The 18,489-nt window shown below is 38.9% G+C and overlaps 2 protein-coding genes and 1 long non-coding RNA gene across 6 annotated transcripts in view; 1 reads left to right on the forward strand and 2 right to left on the reverse strand.

Moving 5' to 3' along the window:
- The window catches only part of LOC121505570 (AMP deaminase 2), a 40,901-nt gene extending 32,933 nt beyond the window's left edge, over positions 1-7,968 (reverse strand). For 2 of the 4 annotated variants that reach the window (XM_041781020.1, XM_041781012.1), the window contains exon 1: positions 3,799-4,323. In XM_041781020.1, coding sequence (XP_041636954.1) covers positions 3,799-4,252 — 454 coding nt within the window. In that variant the 5' untranslated portion in view covers positions 4,253-4,323. Of the gene's footprint in view, positions 1-3,798; positions 4,324-5,875; positions 5,898-7,874 lie in introns of those variants that run through there. The other 2 variants (XM_041781029.1, XM_041781053.1) reach the window with 2 other exon arrangements.
- Positions 4,193-9,231, forward strand: LOC121505611. Its single transcript, XR_005991574.1, has 3 exons — positions 4,193-4,329; positions 7,865-7,968; positions 8,727-9,231. It is a non-coding gene; the product is annotated as an uncharacterized LOC121505611 (long non-coding RNA).
- A 7,635-nt stretch (positions 9,232-16,866) lies between these two features.
- Positions 16,867-18,341, reverse strand: LOC121507418 (G-protein coupled receptor 61-like). Its single transcript, XM_041783736.1, has one exon. It carries the CDS (start codon positions 18,268-18,270, stop codon positions 16,867-16,869), a length of 1,404 nt encoding a protein of 467 aa, XP_041639670.1. The 5' UTR covers positions 18,271-18,341.
- Between the last annotated feature and the right edge of the window lie 148 nt (positions 18,342-18,489).

Below are 18,489 nucleotides of genomic sequence, written 5' to 3' on the forward strand. Positions count from 1 at the left end.
TGCATGATAAATATACATGCATCTATAATGGGGTAGGTTGCAATATGTACGCAAAATAACAACATTGCTGCTGGTGGTGTTGAACTTTGATGTCCACTAATGCATCAGTTTCAAAGTAACTTGAGAGAGGTTAAGTTTAAGTGTCATTCTAAATGTCTGAGTGTCATAGATGCTTGATAAATCCCAATTTATTGCTTTTGTCAAATTAAAAACTATATCAAAATGACTTTACAAAAGTCAAAATTTATTGTCTGGGCATGATGGCCTTGCTTTCTCACTATCCTTGGATTATGTGGTGCCAATTTATTCTTAAAAAGGTTTTAGAAGGAAAATGTTTGCCTCATCTGGAAAACCCCCAGACCCCAGTCCTTTTCCCCTCCCTCCTCTCAATACCAAACTGCTCACTTTCTGTGCATTTTTCAAATTTCTTAAGTGGGTGGAGTTAGCTCTGAGCAGGGGGTTCACTTACACTTTAAAGCTGATGAAAAAAACAAACAATTATTCTGTTTATTCCCATAATTTCTGTAGCTAATCACTATAAATCTCCCTTTTTTGCATTTTGAAATTTCACTTGTTTTAATTTGGCATTTCAACTGTTTCATTTGGATTTCTGTATTGTCTTAAAGTCCCTTTAAAGTGATAAAAAAAAATCTTTTTGGGGGGTTTGTTTTATAACAGATCAATGTGTTATAAACCACCAGGCCCAATTTCAGTCATGAAAAACATCTCTAAGTTTATAAAATCCTGTTTCAAAATCATGAAAATAAGGCAGTAAAATCTGCTCTAGGATGGTGTGGGCAGGTCATTTAGATGAGCTGAAGCCACACCCACTCACAAGAAATACAATCCTCTTAAATGAACAAAAAAACATTTCTGATTAGAGCACTGTTGCCTGGCTCTGCGGCGGAGCAGAGGGACAAAGTTTGAGATTAAATTTACTGTTTTCTGGCTTTAGCTCTGTTATGATGCTTTTAATGACTGGATTTCACTTCACAGGGACTTAAAACTGTTTTTGTTTCATTTAGGATTTCTGTGCTGTCTTAAACCAAGGGCAAATGACTTCCTGTTTGGATACAGACCTGCTTTTATTTAGAACGAAAACAAGGAACTTTGGAAAGATCAAATATTATGAGATCAACTTAACTATGGAAAAGGGGAACTTGTTATGGACTGAAAAGGAAGAAAGGGAAAAGTAAAAACACAAAAATGTTTGATAAACAAGTAGCAGATAACTTTTGGCTTTTCTACTGAGCTGTCTATGAGTTTTTTACATAAAAGGAGCCGAAGTGGACTTATTCTACATCACTATGTCTTCAGGGAGATGTGCAGTTGCTTAACCAAAGTGCACTGAAAGAGACCATAAAGTATGAGATTAATGTGATCAAAAAAACTTAAAATGGACCTGAATCATGATTAATGCCGACAGCTCTAATTCATATCAACAATTGGGTCATAATCTTTCTGCATCATCTCTCAGATATTTTTGGATCATTAACATGTTTGTATTTATGTCTACGTACGTTATTCTATTTATATTATCCAGCCTAACAAGGAGCAAAAAATCCAAAGTGAAAATTACTGTGACAGAGATCATTCTACTAGGTTACTGAGGTGATTACTGATACTCTAAATACAAGCTAAAGAATACAACAGCCCCCAGATAAAAGGTTTATAAGCCAGCCTTTGTTAAATGCCAGTGAGTTCATAAAATTCAAGCAAAGCATCAGAACAGATTGTAACAGAATGTGGTGCAGTGGTTTCTGCTAGAGAGAGGAATCCCCTCTACCTCTCTGGCAGATGCTTTAATAGCCTATATATATCACGTCATATGGCCCTGGCTGCAAAGCTAGGACATAACATATTCTGCTTCATGTGATGCAATGGAGGTCCAGTGGGAGCGAGCAGCCTGCAGGCAGGGACAGATTCCTGCAGATGAGAAAACTGACCGAGAAATCACTGTGTCCATCAGCAAATCAACAGCAACACTTACATTAGAGAACAGTTTCATAAGCTGAAGATAGACTTTATCTAAAAAAAAAAAGACTTGAAAAGAAAGGCCAAGAAGTGAGCTATTTCTAGTGCTGTTACTCATAGTAACAGAGAAAACACAGAAGGCTTTAATTCATGACGTAGATAAAACACTGGCTGCTGGAGCTGCAACAAAACTAGGTTTTTATTCAGCAGCAATTTGGCTGAGAGAACACTAACAGACTGACGTTGTCAGATGGAAGTGCTGTAATGGGTGTCCTGCATGTGGCTCTTATGAAGGCCTGGGAGTGCAGAGGGCGCAGCCAAGCAGCTAATTGAGAGGATTTAAATGACTGCATGGATGGAGAGACCTCTAACTTATTTATTACTGCAGCAAAGACGGGCTTCCTCAGCAAATACACCAGTGTGTGTCAACGTGAGTTACTGCTTGAGATCTGCAGCTGCATCCTTCCAAACACCCAGCATCTGTGCGCTGCTATTACGTCTCACTGACTGATCTTTGTGGCACACTGAGGGGATAAATTAGAATTAAGATAATATTAATATTTAATGCCTTCAATAGCTAGTGCAACCACCATTTAGCTTAACTTAATTCTGGATGAAGCAATAATGATCAATAAGTAAAATTCCAATGCATATCTCTTCCATTGGCACCACTGAATCACTGACTGAACAACCACCTTGTGTAGTTTTAACAGTGTCACATTAAAATGTAAGTTAATGACTAATGCCTCACCTAAAAAATAAAACAAAAGACTTGCCTGCCCTGTCATATTCATTTGTTTACAAATGTAAGTGAAGTTAACAAGCTGAATGCAAACAGCAAAGAATTATAAGACCAGAGATTATGCTTTAATTTAAATGTATTTGTTAAATATTGATTTAATTTTAGGAACAAATACAATAAGCTTATGTATAGAAACAATACAAAATATAATTTTATGTTTTAAAATGTTATATATGATGATATTGTGATGACCGTTTGATAAGAGGGTGTGGTGACAAAATTTAACGATCCAGCCGCACCATCCAACCCTGGCGAATGAGATAAGAGAAGGCCAGCAGACCCATGATAAACTGCTGGTGCAATGGGAAGTGAAGGCAAAGGGGATCATCCAGGGATCACCAACCTACCTCACAGTAACACATGTGGTTGAATCAGCATGCAGAATGACAGGACAAACACAGGAAAAGGAGTGTTAAAATGGATTTAGTAAACTATTTTCTTTGTGTATTACTGCACAGCCAAGTTGAATCTTTAGTTTAGATCAAGAATGTGTTTGATTTTACAGCCAAAACTTATTAAGAACCTAAGTGGTTCATTTATAGCAATAAGCCAAATTGTTAATCATTTCTAAACATTTCCTGATAGTTTTTTTTACTTTTTTTACAATCAAAAAGCATTTTAAACTATTGTTTTTCTTTTTTAAACATCATCTACATTTCAATCTCTAACTATTTTTGAAAAACAGCATTTCTAATTAGATTTGATTCTGTTTAAGTCTAGCCTAGTTTAAGAACTCTTTGTAGTGGCTTTTTATACAGTTCAGCATAAAGCAGACAAGGAAGAAGAAAGCTAAAAATACAACCTTCAACATCAAAACAAACTGCCCAGAGTCTCAACATCAGTAACAAAACACAACAAGCTGCAGCTGCAGTGTAAACTCCGCTTCTTCCCCAACTGGACCTGGAGAGCAGCATGAATTCTTAAATGCCACTGCACAAACATCTGTGCTATTTTTTTCCCTGACAGCCCCAGAACAGCAGTTCACTCTTTCTCTTATGGGACCCCCTCTCACCCACACTCACCAGGGCTGGTGGTGCTCTGCAGGCTGCCCCTCTTGCGAAATGGGGATTTAGGTTTAGGCTTCCCTTGTCCATCGCTGTTGGAGGAGGAGGTGGAGGTAGAGGATGACATCTTGCCGGTGCTCCTGCTAAAACTGGAGCAAAGAGAGTCAGAGCTGTGCAGCGGCCAGCAGAGGGAGAGAGGAGCACCGGCTCTGACGCTGGAGAAGCTCCGTCTCATGGTGGGGCAGTGGGGCGGTAGGACCCATGCTGGGCCGGGAGTAGCTCCTCTGCAGAGTTGGCTCCTCCTCCCAGGCAGCAGCAGCAGGTCAGCATGCGTGCTGCAAAAAGAGGAGCTGAAACACAGCCCAAGGCTTCCCCGACTCCTGCTGGGGGCCATTCTCACTGGTTGCCCTAGCAACCAGGGTAAAAGCTTCCTGTAGCCAATGCGGGGGAAAACCACCACAGAGGAGGGCATCACAGATCAGAGTGTGTAGCTAGCATGACAGCCAGCAAAACCCAGGACCGACTGCACACCGGCAGCTGAGAGCCAAGGTGAGTGAAGGACAAAAGTTTCAACACTCACCTAAAAATAGCAATGAGATATCATGGGAGAGTGAACTCAGCTATGGCTGAGAGAAAAAGACAACCCAGATAAACGGAGAGTAAGACAACAAAAGTTAAAGAATAAGCACGGCCTGAGTGGATAAGCACAGAATCCAGCTTAGTATATAACGCTCAATCTGCTTCAGTGGAAAACTCTGAGGGGAGCCTAAACACCAGCAGCACAGGCCCGCCTAACATGATGTATTATAAATAGGGACAACCAATGCCAAGCTAGACCAGTAATGCAACCCTTGAAAAGTATGTGCACAACTTTTTCTCATACCCTTCTGCGACTGAGCCTCAATTTTCATTACATAACAAAAGCTGTCAGTCAGGATTAGTGCATACCAATCAAATAAAGCTGTTTGTAGTTACTACTTTTGTTCTTTAACATCACTTGATTATTTTCAGCTTAGCTGAACTGATGTAGGCACACTCAGCACTGACAGTAATATAAAACTTTCAGTGTCTTTTAAAGTCCTTATTAAAAACAGTCGTAGTTCTTCTCATTCATTCAACCACTCTAAAAACTTTGACATGATGACAGAATGTCTCGTCTAAGTTCTACTTTGAACAATAAGACGCTTTTCTTGGAAGTGCACCAGATTGACAACTTTCTAATAGCACACATAGATATAGTATTTTCAAAAACTGCAGCACTCAGAAGACACAAAACTTTGAAGGTCCATCGCTGGGCAAATGTTTGAATTTAAACAGCAGTCATAGCTCAAGAGCAACACAAAAAGAGTAAAGATCTCCATCTAGTGGTGTAATATTTTTATGCAGCTGGAGAACATTTATTTGTCCCTTTCCACATTTCTTATGGGCTACAGATTTTTAATCCAAAACTGCAGAGAAATGGGACAGCAGATAAAAAATCAACTTGCTTTGAAGTATTTTAGTGCAACATAAAGTTCTAACTGCATATCACAACATAGGAGAGGGGCAAAAAGGATAAAGGATTTAATGTAAAAACGTCTCATATTTTCTAGGAAAATAATGAAAATTGGATTATGCATTCACAAATACAACTGCGTGTAAGACAAAACCTATCACACTAATCTCTCCAACACTGACTAAATCCCAAAGACACCTTTTTGGCAGAATCAGTGTGTAAGAACATCCATTTACAGAGCTGCTCAAATTATTCTCTGAATATTAAAAGGCCTGCACATCAGACAAACAAAAAAATAAAACCCAACTATTCGGTTAAACTAGCTTTGTAACGTCACTATTTAAAGACCAAATTCTGATATGATAGAAGTAAAGAAGTCAAGGTTCACCTTCCTTTGCTTGGAAATAAAATCTTGTATAAGGCTGTCTCCAGCCCTTTCTAAAATCTTGCAGTTTTTTGGAAGAGCAGTCCGTCACTTTCCAGTGCAGCAGCAGGAGCAAAGGCTAAAAAACAAACTACTTTTTTTTTAACTAAAAATCCTTATCACCCCATGGGTTTGACCCACTTAACACTCAGACTGAACAGTTAGTGAGGTCTTACCTGTGAATAGAAGCAGATCATGTAAGCCTGTTAGCTGTCGTTATTCCTTTTTTAGTTTTCTTTGCTCTGTGCTGCTTGGTCAAGCTTTCTGTCAGCACACCCTTCTGCTAAAAATGAGACCACTGTGTGTACACTGGCTGATGGGGGGTGTTTTACACTCCTTCAGAGCAAAGCTCGTGGAATTTAGTATTCTGTTTGCAGAGGCCATTCACCAAAAGGAACACTCAGTGTACTCATTTTCCTCATGTGTACTGCTGTTCATAGGGGATGGAGAATTAAATAAGGTGTAATTTCAACTTTCTGATACATTCCTCTTGTCATTAAGGTCTGGTGCCTTATCCCTGTATAAGGAGAGGGTTTCAGCATGATTTAGAAAAAAACAGCTGTTTTGCTTATCAGGACTTAACTGTTAGTTTTTGGAGGAACATCAAAGAAAATGTTGCAAATTTTCTGAATTTTTCAACCTTTATCAGTACATGTAACCCTTCAGTTTTGCTGAAGAGCCTCTGGCAAAGGTCATTTAATTGGATGGTGACCCAGAAGAACAGACTGTTTCAGGTTTGATTTCTCTTCTGTGTCTTATCTTGAATGTCAAACTAGCAACAAATATACAGTATGTTCTTTAATAACAAAGAACATCTGGCAAAGGAACTGGCAATGAAAATAGCCCCAGTTTAAGATTTATTTGTCTTAAAGTTCATTATTGTACACTGCCTTTAAAAAAAAAAACACCATTGGCATTGCAGTGAAGGTGATTCAATGGCAAGAGATTAGCATACAATGAGAACAATCTGTGATATCAACCATAAAATATAGAAGTTTCTAGCTTTACATAAACACACCTAATTCTCAAGTGAACTTTTTAGGTCGAAAAAACAAGACATTGTGATTTTTTTCCTGAAAAAGAATAATTTATGGAATATGAGATGATTTTCCTAAGTTCAGCAATATAACAAAACTACCACTACAAAAGTACTACTAACACTACATTACCCATGAACTATCAACATCCCCTGTGGTGCATTATGGGCTTATCCAAATTAGTGCTAAAGAGCTTTTTTAAACAATCAGGAATAGCTGAACTGGTCACTGAGGACATGGCAGTTATGGTGGATAAGATTTCTGAATTTCAAATATGGGGATATGTAGTCAGAAGTTTTTCCATGATGCCGTTAGGCAGTGTTAAGGTGTGTTTAGATGTGTTTAAATGTGCTCAGGTGAGTTTAGATGTTGCCTGTTGTACAAGATCAGTGCTGGGATTCCTCTGCTCACGTTCCTGATGAATTGTTGTTTTGATGTTAAACACTTTTGAAACTTGATTGATGTAAGCATTTCATAACTTTAAGTTTGACTGGCTCAATTTTATAATTAGAATCTCAGGCCTTGATAACCTCAGTTGTGAGATGAAACTAATGAAGTTTAAAGCTTCACTTAAAAGTGTCATTACTGGTAAAGTCAAATATACTGCCAGTAAAGTAATCAAGTGAGATGGATACAAAAAAAGAAAAAAACAAAAATACCAGAAAGAAAACCCTAGTTTTGTTCAGTCTACATATTAAAACTTAGTCTGGTTTGCTTGAAATTGTATACAGTATCTTCAAAATAGACTGGTTTTGTTCAGTCAACTCAAAAATGTGAGTTAATGCTATGATTATTTTGTTTATGAACACGAACAAATGAGTAGTTTATAAAATATCAATATCAATATCAATTGGGTAATCTACATTTTTAAAAATGTGCAAAAAGTTGCCTAGGTTTTTTTTTAAGTAGGTGTGACTACATCTATCAGTTTACGCCTCCAGACGCTGTCTAGTAAAAGTCTCACATTTGAAACTGACTTTATTTCTATTGACTAGGGAGTGGTTAGTCTAACATGGTTTCAGTTCAGAGCATGAAACGGATGTGCTGCGAGCCATAGACTACCGCCTAAACATTTTGATGCACATTTATTCATTGAGTCCTTAAATATGTTAATCTGTGTCACTGCAGCTTGACTTACCACCTGACATTATGGAGGATTTGTTCGGACCAGAAGCAGTCAAGAGCGTCAGAAGGAAATCTCCTACAAAGAAACACAGAAAGCACATGTCACGGTATGTGGAAAAAGACAGCATAGCACGTGAAACAAAAATGACGTTTGGTGAGTTAGAGCTGTCAAGCTAACAATCACACTGAAGTATTGGGAGATTGTAGGTAGCTACGTCTCCTAGAAATTATTGACATGGCTGGAAAGTTAACTAAATCGAAGTTTATCGCACATACTGTCCGTAAAGTGCGTATCGACCTTAAAGCTGCTGTGTTGTTATTTAAAAGTTCACTGAAACTCATCCTTACGTTGCTTTTACAGTGTTTTGACAGATAAGCTATGTAAATTTCCTTTAGCATAAAAGTATGAAGGTAACCGTCGTGGATTTTATGTGTAACCGTTACATTACGTCAGTTAAGTAAGCGTATTCTCATAAGCAGTACGTCTTAACTTGAGAAAAGTAGTAAAATATTCTACAGTTACGCGAAGATATAGTTAAACACTTTCACAATAGCTTAATAGTTTGAGTATTTACTCCCATACTGTTGCCTCTAAAGAAGGACGACATTTTACCTTTAAAGGAACCGCCCGCAGAGTCTGCTGTGGTTCAAAGGTTGGAACAAGTTTACATAGTAGAGTTTCCTGTTTTTCTCTCTTAACGGCTCAGTTTAAAATGAACGTCACTGCATAGAAAGCAGTCTTTGACCTCAGGCTCCGTATGAAGAGATGCTTTGCTTGTCTGCTTTTGGTGAAATACTGATAATGTGATTAAACAATGTTGTTAAATATTATGTTGTTTTCTCTCCGTCTTTGTTGTCATTACAGGTTTGTTTCTACAACATTTGACCTCATGGATCTTCATTTCTTCCTAATACCAGCCCTATAAACACATAGACATCATATACGTAGACGCCTCATTTACTGTGCTCGCCTGCTGCCGCTATACGTCAACGTGTCCGCCATATTGCCAAAGGCAAGACCGTTCCATAAACACATGCAAGTATATATTTTTTTAATTAAATGATTCAAAATGACTATCAGAGAGCCAAAAATGTAGATAATTCAAGTATTAATATACTGCAACTGGAGGTGCGTCTGTGTTTCTTACTTTTAGAACTTGAATGACACATACATGCCCATAGAAAATTGTAGTAAATTGTAATATTCACAATAGCATGCCATGGTTAAGTTACTATACAGTATATATATAAAAAATCTGTCATCCTTCTCTCCTGGAAACAAAATAACCAGCAAAACGTTAAAAAGCTAGCTTAAAGGGCTACTTCAACATTTTGGCAAATTCGCCCATTGCCATAATTCCTATAGTTTTAGTAATAGGTTTGTTTCCTTTAGTTGTCGGTGCAAGCTGTTTCTAGATCTGGGAGGACCAATATACCAGCTGCACAGCTAACGCTATGGAAGCAGACAGAATTTTTTGCTTTCCCTCATCAAACTCATCAAATACACAATCCAACAACTCCAAAACACTCTCGTGGACAAGTTGTGACCTGCACATTCACCATGCTATGAAATAATAACGTATAATTATGTAACATTACGAGGAAACCACTGGGCGGAGTGACACAGTGCGGCAGTCATGTCTGGAGTGTAGTTCTGGATTTGCATTTAACTTTAAAACATCTCCGTCTCGTAATGTTCCATGATTATTTCATAGCGTGGTGAATGTACAGGTCACAACTTGTCCACGAGAGCATTTTGGAGTTGTTGGTTTGTGTATTTGATGAGTTTGATGAGGGAAAGCAAAAAATTCTGTCTGCTTCCATAGCGTTAGCTGTGCAGTTGTTATATCGGTTCCCCCAGATCTAAAAACAGCTTGTACCGACAACTAAAGGAAACGAACCTATTACTAAGACTATAGGAATTATGGCAACAGGCCAATTTGCCAAAATGTTAAAGTATCCCTTTAACCGCTGATATTAATCAACTTTACAACAACATTAGGGAAACTGGCTCTGAACGTGTTGTTATTCCAGCCAAATATGGCAAAAAAATTGTCTAACTTACCCATGAAATGTTATTTTTGCATGATCTTGTCTCTTCTGTGCATCTATTAGTGCAGTTCCACGCAGCACAGGAATGAGGCATCTTGCCCAAGAATGCCTCTGGCAAAATGGCGGCAGCATCGATGTATGGCCCACTGGTCAATGTGGCGTCTACGTATATTATGTCTATGTGTAAACACATCATGTAAGGCATATACCCCAAGCTCAAGACAACATTCTTAGCATGGCAGGTTAGTTAACAACAATGTTATATTAATGTACTATGTGTAATGTAAAAGGTGTCATTTCAAGTGACAAAGCCAAAGTTTGCCATTTTATTTCATCTTTACTGGGCATTTTAGTATTTATTTTCTTAGTTGTAGTACTTTAATTTCAGTGTGTAGCTCTGACAGTCAGAGAGACACAGTTAAATATCTTGGAAGCAGCTTTCATTTCCCTTTACAAATTTGTAAAGAGGAAACTAAAGAAACTTCAAACTAAGAAACTTTGCCTCTAAAGCCCATGGGTTGTAGTCATGCTCCAGCTTGATACTGCCCCGACTCTTCCAGACATTCACTCATGTTCTGACACTGATTTCTTTTGATTCAACTGTAAAATTCAAGGAAAAATATATACCATTTCCAAATAAAGATTAAAATGAATGAATACTCTAAAATGTTTGTCTTCATCAGAATAAATTTGTCAAATTACAATTTGAAGTCCATATATGAGATTACAAATAAACAAATGTTCTCAACAGACTAAGCTGATGTGTTTCAGTTTACTTCTCTCACACAATTCAACAGCCCTAATGTGATGAATTTATCAAAACAAAACAAAAAAATGACAGCTCTGGTTTAGTCTAAAGATTGTATTTTTAATAAGTCACAGCTAAGGGTGTCTGGTTTGGATTCCCAATAGAGCAAGCGCCTCCTCCTGCCCCATGCAACACTGAGAAATGTCAGTGTCACTAGGTAATAATTGCCATGGGGATGGCAGAGCCTGTTGAAGCTGGCTGCAGTTTGACAGAGGTCCATCCTTGAGGTGTGAGGCATGTCGCACTCTAGCAGATTCCAAACAGAAACATCCATCCATTCTTCTGTCTGTCTGTCTGTACGTCACTTTAACATTAGACAAAGATAGCCTGAGTAAAAAGAAAATGCAGTTCTGAATGACATGTCATTTGTAAAGGGAAAAAGCCATCTAAACCTTTCAGGCCCCATGTGAAAAATAACTGCCCCTAAACATAGTAACTGGTCATGCCACCCTTGGTGACAACGACTACTAGCAGGCATAACTGGCAATGAGTCCCTCACATCCCTTTGGATTAATTTTGGCCCACTCGTCTTTGCAGAATTGTTTTCATTCAGCCACATTAGAGGGTTTTCCAGCATGAACGGTCTGTTTAGGGTCACGCCATAGCATAGGTCAATCATATTTAGTACAGACTTTGACCAGGCCACTCCAAAACTTTCATTGGTTCTTATTTTAGGCCAGAGGTGGACTTGGCGTGTTTTGGATCATTGCCCTTCAGCATAAACCAAGCGCGCTTGAGCTTTAGGTCACATACTACTGGTCGGACATTCTCCATCTGGATTTTCTGGTAGAGAACAGAGTTCATGGTTCCATCAATCATGGCAAGTTGTCTAGGTCCTACTGTTGGTATGGTCTTTTTATGAAATGCTGTTTTGCAGCGTGAAAAGTCCAACTTTTTTCCTATCAGTTCACGGAATTTTTTTCCAAAAGTCTTTGAGATCATCAAGATGTTTTTTCTGCAAATGTGAGTTGAGCCGTTGTGTTCCTTTCAAGAGTACCTGGATGCAGCCAAGGACCTCAACTTCACACCGGAAGTCAGACTATCGCCGCCCTATCTTGTCTTCTAATACCGGAAGTCACTTGAACTGATTGTCTTCTTCTTCTTAGTTGTTTTCTTCATACGTCGTTGCCATATTTACAGAGGCAGGTCAGCCACACAAGGAAATACAAGCAGATGAAAATACACGAGATTTCGGATTACCAAGCACAGCTATAACATTTCATTAGTTTAATGGATCCATTTATGATCCAATCCTCATATCACTTAGCAGAGACATTATATGCCACGGGATATTGGCTGGCTGGACGGATGTCGATGTCGCCACCATGTTGCCAGAGGAAAGTCTGCTAGGTAATGCAACACAAGTAGACAAGGAATGTGCAAGTTTTTGGAATAAAAAAGCTCAAACCACGAGATTAAACTGATTGTAATGAATCATTTATAATCAGTGATCCATTTTTAAAAAAAGAACTGATAGTGAAATATAAAAGCAGAATCCGCTTTCTTGTATTTTCTCAGTTAAATGAGAAGATGTGTCAATGATTTAAAATAAAATATCTGTATACACAATATAGTTTCATATATGTATAGATTTTTTATTTTGAATATATATATAAATTATGATAGCTAATACAGAGTTGCAAGAAAAAGTATGTGAACCCTTTGGGATTTCTTGGATTTCTGCATAAATTGGTCATAAAATGTGTTCTGATCTTCATCTAAGTCACAACAATAGACAAACACAGTCTGCTTGAACTAATACCGCACAAAAAAATGATATGTTTTCAGTATTAGAAGACGAGATATGGCGGCGCTCGTCCAACTTTCGGTATGAAGTGGAGTTCCTTGGCTTCATCCAGGTCCCTCTCGTTCCTTTTGGTCAGTAATGGTTTTGGCCTTGCCAAGTTTGCCAAGTGAGGCCTGCAGGTCTTTAGATGTTGTTCTGGTTTCCTTTGTGACTTCCTGAATGAGTCGTCAATGCGCTCTTGGGGTAGGGGTGGGAATTGATAAGATTTTATCGATATCAATGCTGTTATTGATTTGATTATTTATCAATTCCCTTATCAATTCCTTCCTGTGAATTTTCTTTTTGGGTTGCTAAAAATGTTAAACATCAAGTGTTTGGGAGGAGAACATGCTAAAATATACAAAAAAAGTCTCTTTTTTTGTTGGATGTGTCTCAGTTAAAACAAATTGCTCTCAGGAGCTTTTATCTGTGAACCTGAATTAGAATGCAATACCACTGCTCATTTTCTTTAAAAGACAAAACCTTAAAATAAATCTAAAACTAATCTCTGGATCCTAGATATCCAGAGGTATCAAAATAAATTGAACTTGTGCAAAATTAACAGTTCTTGGGCAAAAAGATGCATGTCATGCATCAGACTGTTTGACAGACATTCTCCTGAGTGCGTCATTTTTGGAGAAATGAAGCCACACTTTTGACCACTTTAGTCTGTGTTTGTTACAGTTCATTAGAAATGGGTGTTAATACAGTAATAGTGTATCCTGGGGTATTAAAAAGAGCCATGGTGTTGCTTTAAATAACATCATGAAGATGGTGCTCTAGGATTAGCACACATTAATAAGAAATATTAATATTAATAATAATAAAAATATGTATTTTTCCACCTGCAGCACCTCTGCCTGTATGTGAACACGCTTTAAAAGTGATCACTGAACTCCTGTTAATGATGTTGGGACAGTTTTGCAAAGGACGAACACTCACATATAGACCGGCGCACAGATACTCGTGCGCCAAGGCCTTGCATGGCGCGGTGACAGCTCTGGCACTGGGGTATGGTCTTCTCTAAAGTCAAACTGTTAAACGTGCACTGCTGACTCCAATGTGATCTAAGACAACATGAGTTTAAACACACTCTAACTCTTCTTTCTGGCTGTGATCAGTGATGACAAGTTATTACGCACACTCTCAGGTGCTGCATTCTGCTGCAGACATGCCAGGTACAACAGGAACCACTGAGGGTTTTTGAAAACGTTTAAACTAATCTTTACTTGTTTAATGTGAAATATAGATGAAATTAATCAGTGCTTGTTGATCATTATATACGCTAAAGTATTCTGTAACTTTTTATAAGATCATTGTAAAGTAAACTCTCAGCAGGACGAGCTCGCCATTAAAGCACAATGCAGACATAAATAACATCAGATTCCAATCTTTTTCTGTTTAAAAGCACACAGAACACCACTTCACATTACTAGATTCTATGATATTAGATTAGGATTAGGCTATGAGTTCTCATCTTCCCTCTGGGAAGAGAGGACAGGAGGGAGGAAAAAGAGCGCATGTCTGTGTCATTGAAAGAGAAAAAAGAGAAACTTCATTTGATCCCCTGCCATGATTTAACCTGTTTTACTTGTATAATTCACTTCTCCTGCCCCTGTAAACGTCTCCTTATAAACCTGTTTTATTTTAGACTCGAAGCATTTTGATAAAGGATTAGATGAAGCACTCAAGTGTTAGTAAAAAGTGTTTTTTTAAACACCTTTTAGAGATACTGTACAGCCCAGTAAATGTTTATTTTCTTAGCTTCTCTGTTCAGCTGACTGTCACATGCGATGCCTGTTTTTTATGGCACGCGGAGGTGCATAGGCGGAGGCATCGATAAGGGAACTGTTAAGATGGTTCCCATCCCTATCTTGGAGTAATTTTTGCTGGCTGGCCACTCCTGGGAAGGTTCATCACTGTTCCAGTTTTTCCTCATTTGTGGATAATGGCTTTCACCATGGTTCACTGATGTCCCAAAGCTTTAGAATTGCTTTGTAACCCTTTCTAGATGTCCATGACATTGTTTCTCGTCATCTCTTCTTGAATTGCTTTAGATTGCAGTATGACATGTTGCTTTTTTTCACATAGGGCCAGGTAGGTTTGGATGTTTTTTCACTTAATAAATGAAATCATCATATAAAAACTGCATTTTGTAATTACTCAGGTTATCTACGTATATCTAATATGAAAATTTGTTTGATGACCTTATACATTTAAGTGTTGCAGATATTCAAAAAATGAAAATAAATCAGGATGAGTGCAAATACTTTTTCACAGCACTGTCATCTATCTATCTATCTAGGGGTAGGTTTTTAGATATATAGTCAGATATATTTGGAAAAAGGTCATATCACTGGCTTTTGCCTTTGAAGTTCAAATGTGACTTTAAGGTCAGAGTGTTTGAATGGCTTGCTCACACACCTCCTACTTTACAATATTATTACAACAAAAGGCAGAGAGATTATGAAAGACACTTCAATACAGAAAGGTGTCACAATAAAAAAGAGAAGCAGCAAAGACCATCAACACGTGTAAAAATATGAGAATGCACCCAAAATGTTTTACAAACATAGAAACTCTTTATTACAACGGTATCTGTCACTCAGCCTTTAACCATATTTCTTTGAACACATTCATATCACTTCAGTTCAGTGGAAGTCGTTCTTTTGTTTTCATCACAGAATTAAGAAAAACAATCTCAGAATAAATCCTAACACAAACATCATTCACAGTTTGGGATATTTAGAGGTGATGAAAAAAGAAGATGCCAAGCTTCACAAGCTTCTGATTCTGGATTGGCATGGTCGTTCAAAAACAACCTTTAAAAAAAATATCTTAAAAACCCTGTTTCCATATGTAAGAAAGAGTTTTTTTCAACCAGTCACTTCCACATATCTTATACCACACAAAACAGTTTGCTATAAAATACTTATCCATCTCTTAATCAAACATAAGCTGAAAAATGTAGCAAAAACTGTACCTTCATTTTCAATAAAAACATCATCACACAATTCACACCTGCTGCAGTAGCCTCACAACATTAGAATAAAGTGTGCAGGAGTCATACTTGACAAAGAACAGTGCAGGGTTATAAAAGTTTTTATTTTTCCTGCACATGAGGTACTGTATAAAAAACCCTGATGAACAGGGTAGTCAATGTAATCTTCTTGGATAGAAAATTTCCACCTCTAGAAAAGAAATAAAGAAGGCAGTTACTGCATACATGTCAAAATTCTCCTCAAATAAGTCGTAACAATTAAGTAATTAAGCTCACAGTTAAAAAAAGGAAAAATGGGTGTGTTGAGTGAAACACACAACCCACAACTTAAATTGTTCTACTAAACATAACACTATCAGCACATTTAACAAATGTGAGAAATCGATTCTGAATACAATGCAGTGCATCAAGAGAAGATTGTTTTTTAGATCTATATCCAAATACACTTATAAATACATCACATGGCAGGAAGCTGGGTGACAAAATAATCAAAGATTTTTTTTCTTCTAAACTGATCTCCAGAAAAGTTCTGGCTTTCTTTTAAAGACATAAGCTGTGTTTGGATGAGCACCTGAAAAAGGAGAGCAAATTTCAGATATTATCTGTAAACAACGTGTAATTCCATGAGAGTTAGGCCACATTTGCGCCCCCTAATCAATTATAATTGGCAGATTGAAGTAAGGGCAACTGATCCTTCATGAAAACACCACTGCCAATAAAAAGTGACAGAAGTGTTATTTTCTCAATGAAACCTCTAAATACTGTTTAGAATTTTATTGCTGCCTACTTTTCTTGATGGGATTTAATACTATTTAATTGACTAACTGGAGTTTCAGAGAAGATTGGTTTGACGGTTACAAATATAAAATCCATTAATCAAAATCTGACTTTGGTACGATTAAGATGGAGTTAGTTTATCAGTTAGTCTCCCACAATCTTAGATCAGATACAGTGCTGCAATTCTGAAAACTTCTCTGTAATTTTATTGGAATCAAGTTTATAGGGCCTACTTTATATATTTTTTCTATTTAACAAAAGACTTCAAGTTAAATTCTAATTGGTTATTTCACTGAGTCACTTACTGTACAAAGCTGAGAATATGTGGAATGTTTAAAATGTAGCAGAAATTTTCCTTTTTTCAAAACATCTCCAACAGCCACATCACATCGTCTCATCATAAATGTTTAGGGGGGAAATCTGATGAGGCAAAGTGCAGTGAGTCACATACAATTTAAAGTCATTTAATGAAGCCATCAGTAGAAATAGAGAATCAAGCTTTCATTGAAATCAATTCTGAAATTGTTCATATGTGATTGATTAAAATTAGGTTTATTGTAAGGAAATAAAGGCATTCAAACTTAATTGTCAGAACATATATGGTTGTTTTTCGCCTGTTCATTCTCAATAAACTCAGAAGTCTCCTCTGCAATTTGTCCAGGGATTCGAAAATCAATTGGTATGGGCTGTCCCAGCTCAGTCGCTTGAGGCTGAGCCATGGGGCAGCCAGCCTCACCTTTAGGACTGGAGGTGCTGTGGGAGTTTTGAGGATCCAAGTTGCAGCCAGTACCCTGAAGAAATTGAAGGAAGTTCTCCTCTATGGATCCTTCACGGCTGGGCAGTCTTTCCTCCATGTCAACTCCTGCTCTACGAAATAGACAAGGAAGATGCTTGCCCAGCTCCTCCCTTATCTGCCTGTTAAGACAGCCGTAAAAGAAAGGATTGGAGGTGAAGCAGAAGTAGCCAATCCAGGTGACCACTTCCTCCAGAGAGGCCAGTGTAGCAGGAGGGCTGGCAGCTAGCGCTGAATACAGGTGGAAAGTGAAGTAGGGCAGCCAGCAGCAAAGGAACTGCCCTCCTACTGCTGCCAACACTGCTGCAGCTTTTCCTCCCCCAAAGGGTCGCTGTGGGGTTGCCCTTCCTGTCCCAGTCCCTGTCCCCGAGCTGGTAACCATGGTAGAGCGGCTGCTGAGAGATTCTGACCTTTGACGACGAGGTGTGTCCATCCAGGTAGGCAGAGGCCCGTGGTGCATGGCCGCTACCCGAGCCACTTTGAACATATTGCAGTACACAACGAGAATGACCAGCAGAGGACACAGGAAATAGACCAGGGTGAATAGGACCATGAAGGCCATGCGATTTGACGCTCCACCTGTCCAGTGCAGTGAGCAGCGCCTGTGGCCCTGAGCAGGGGGAGGTGGAGCTGCCCCGCCACCTACTCCAACAACCCCATTTCCCTCTAGAAGAGGAATCCTTCCACCTTGTAGGAACCAAGCGAGCAGTGGCAGTGCAGACATGGCCAGAGCTTTGACCCAAATCCCAACCAGCACTGATGCCACGAGGCCAACAGTCATCTTTACTTCATAGCGCATAGGGTGTATGATGTAGTAATAACGCTCCACATTTATGACAGAGATAGAGAGGATGGCAGCACTAACCAGGCACACACTGAGAAAGAGGTAGCTCCGACACAGGGCTTCCCCAAAGAAGGCTCGGCTTGAGAGCATGCCAAGAGGCATGAGCACCAGGGCCGCCAGCAGGTCCACCACGCACAGGTGGAAGACAAAGGCAAACTTGTGGAGCTGTGGGGCCTTAGCGATCACTGCCATGACAGCCACATTGCCCACCACAGCCAGCAGATCTATGAGCAGCATGGCCAGCAGGGCTAGGGTCTGAGACAGAGCCCAGCCCTCAGGCAGAGAGGAGGCAGACACGTTTGACATGAGCTGTGGAGGCCGGTGGGAGGAGTTCCACATCGGCTCCATTGAAGGATGGGATGAGGCAGGCAGGCAGAATCAGTCACAGGCCCATCACCCATCCTTCAAAGCCAGGAAGTACGGCCAGAAAACAATGGCTTAAAATGGGGGCAGAAGCTGCTGTGAAGTTTTGAGGACGATGTGAACATCAGGAGGTTAAGATTTTATAATTCCTGTCCATTTAGAAAGTCCTCATGTCTGCCATAAGTCATGGCCCACCCTAAAAAA

Source organism: Cheilinus undulatus, linkage group 3, assembly GCF_018320785.1.
Source record: "Cheilinus undulatus linkage group 3, ASM1832078v1, whole genome shotgun sequence".
Lineage (NCBI taxonomy): Eukaryota > Metazoa > Chordata > Actinopteri > Labriformes > Labridae > Cheilinus > Cheilinus undulatus.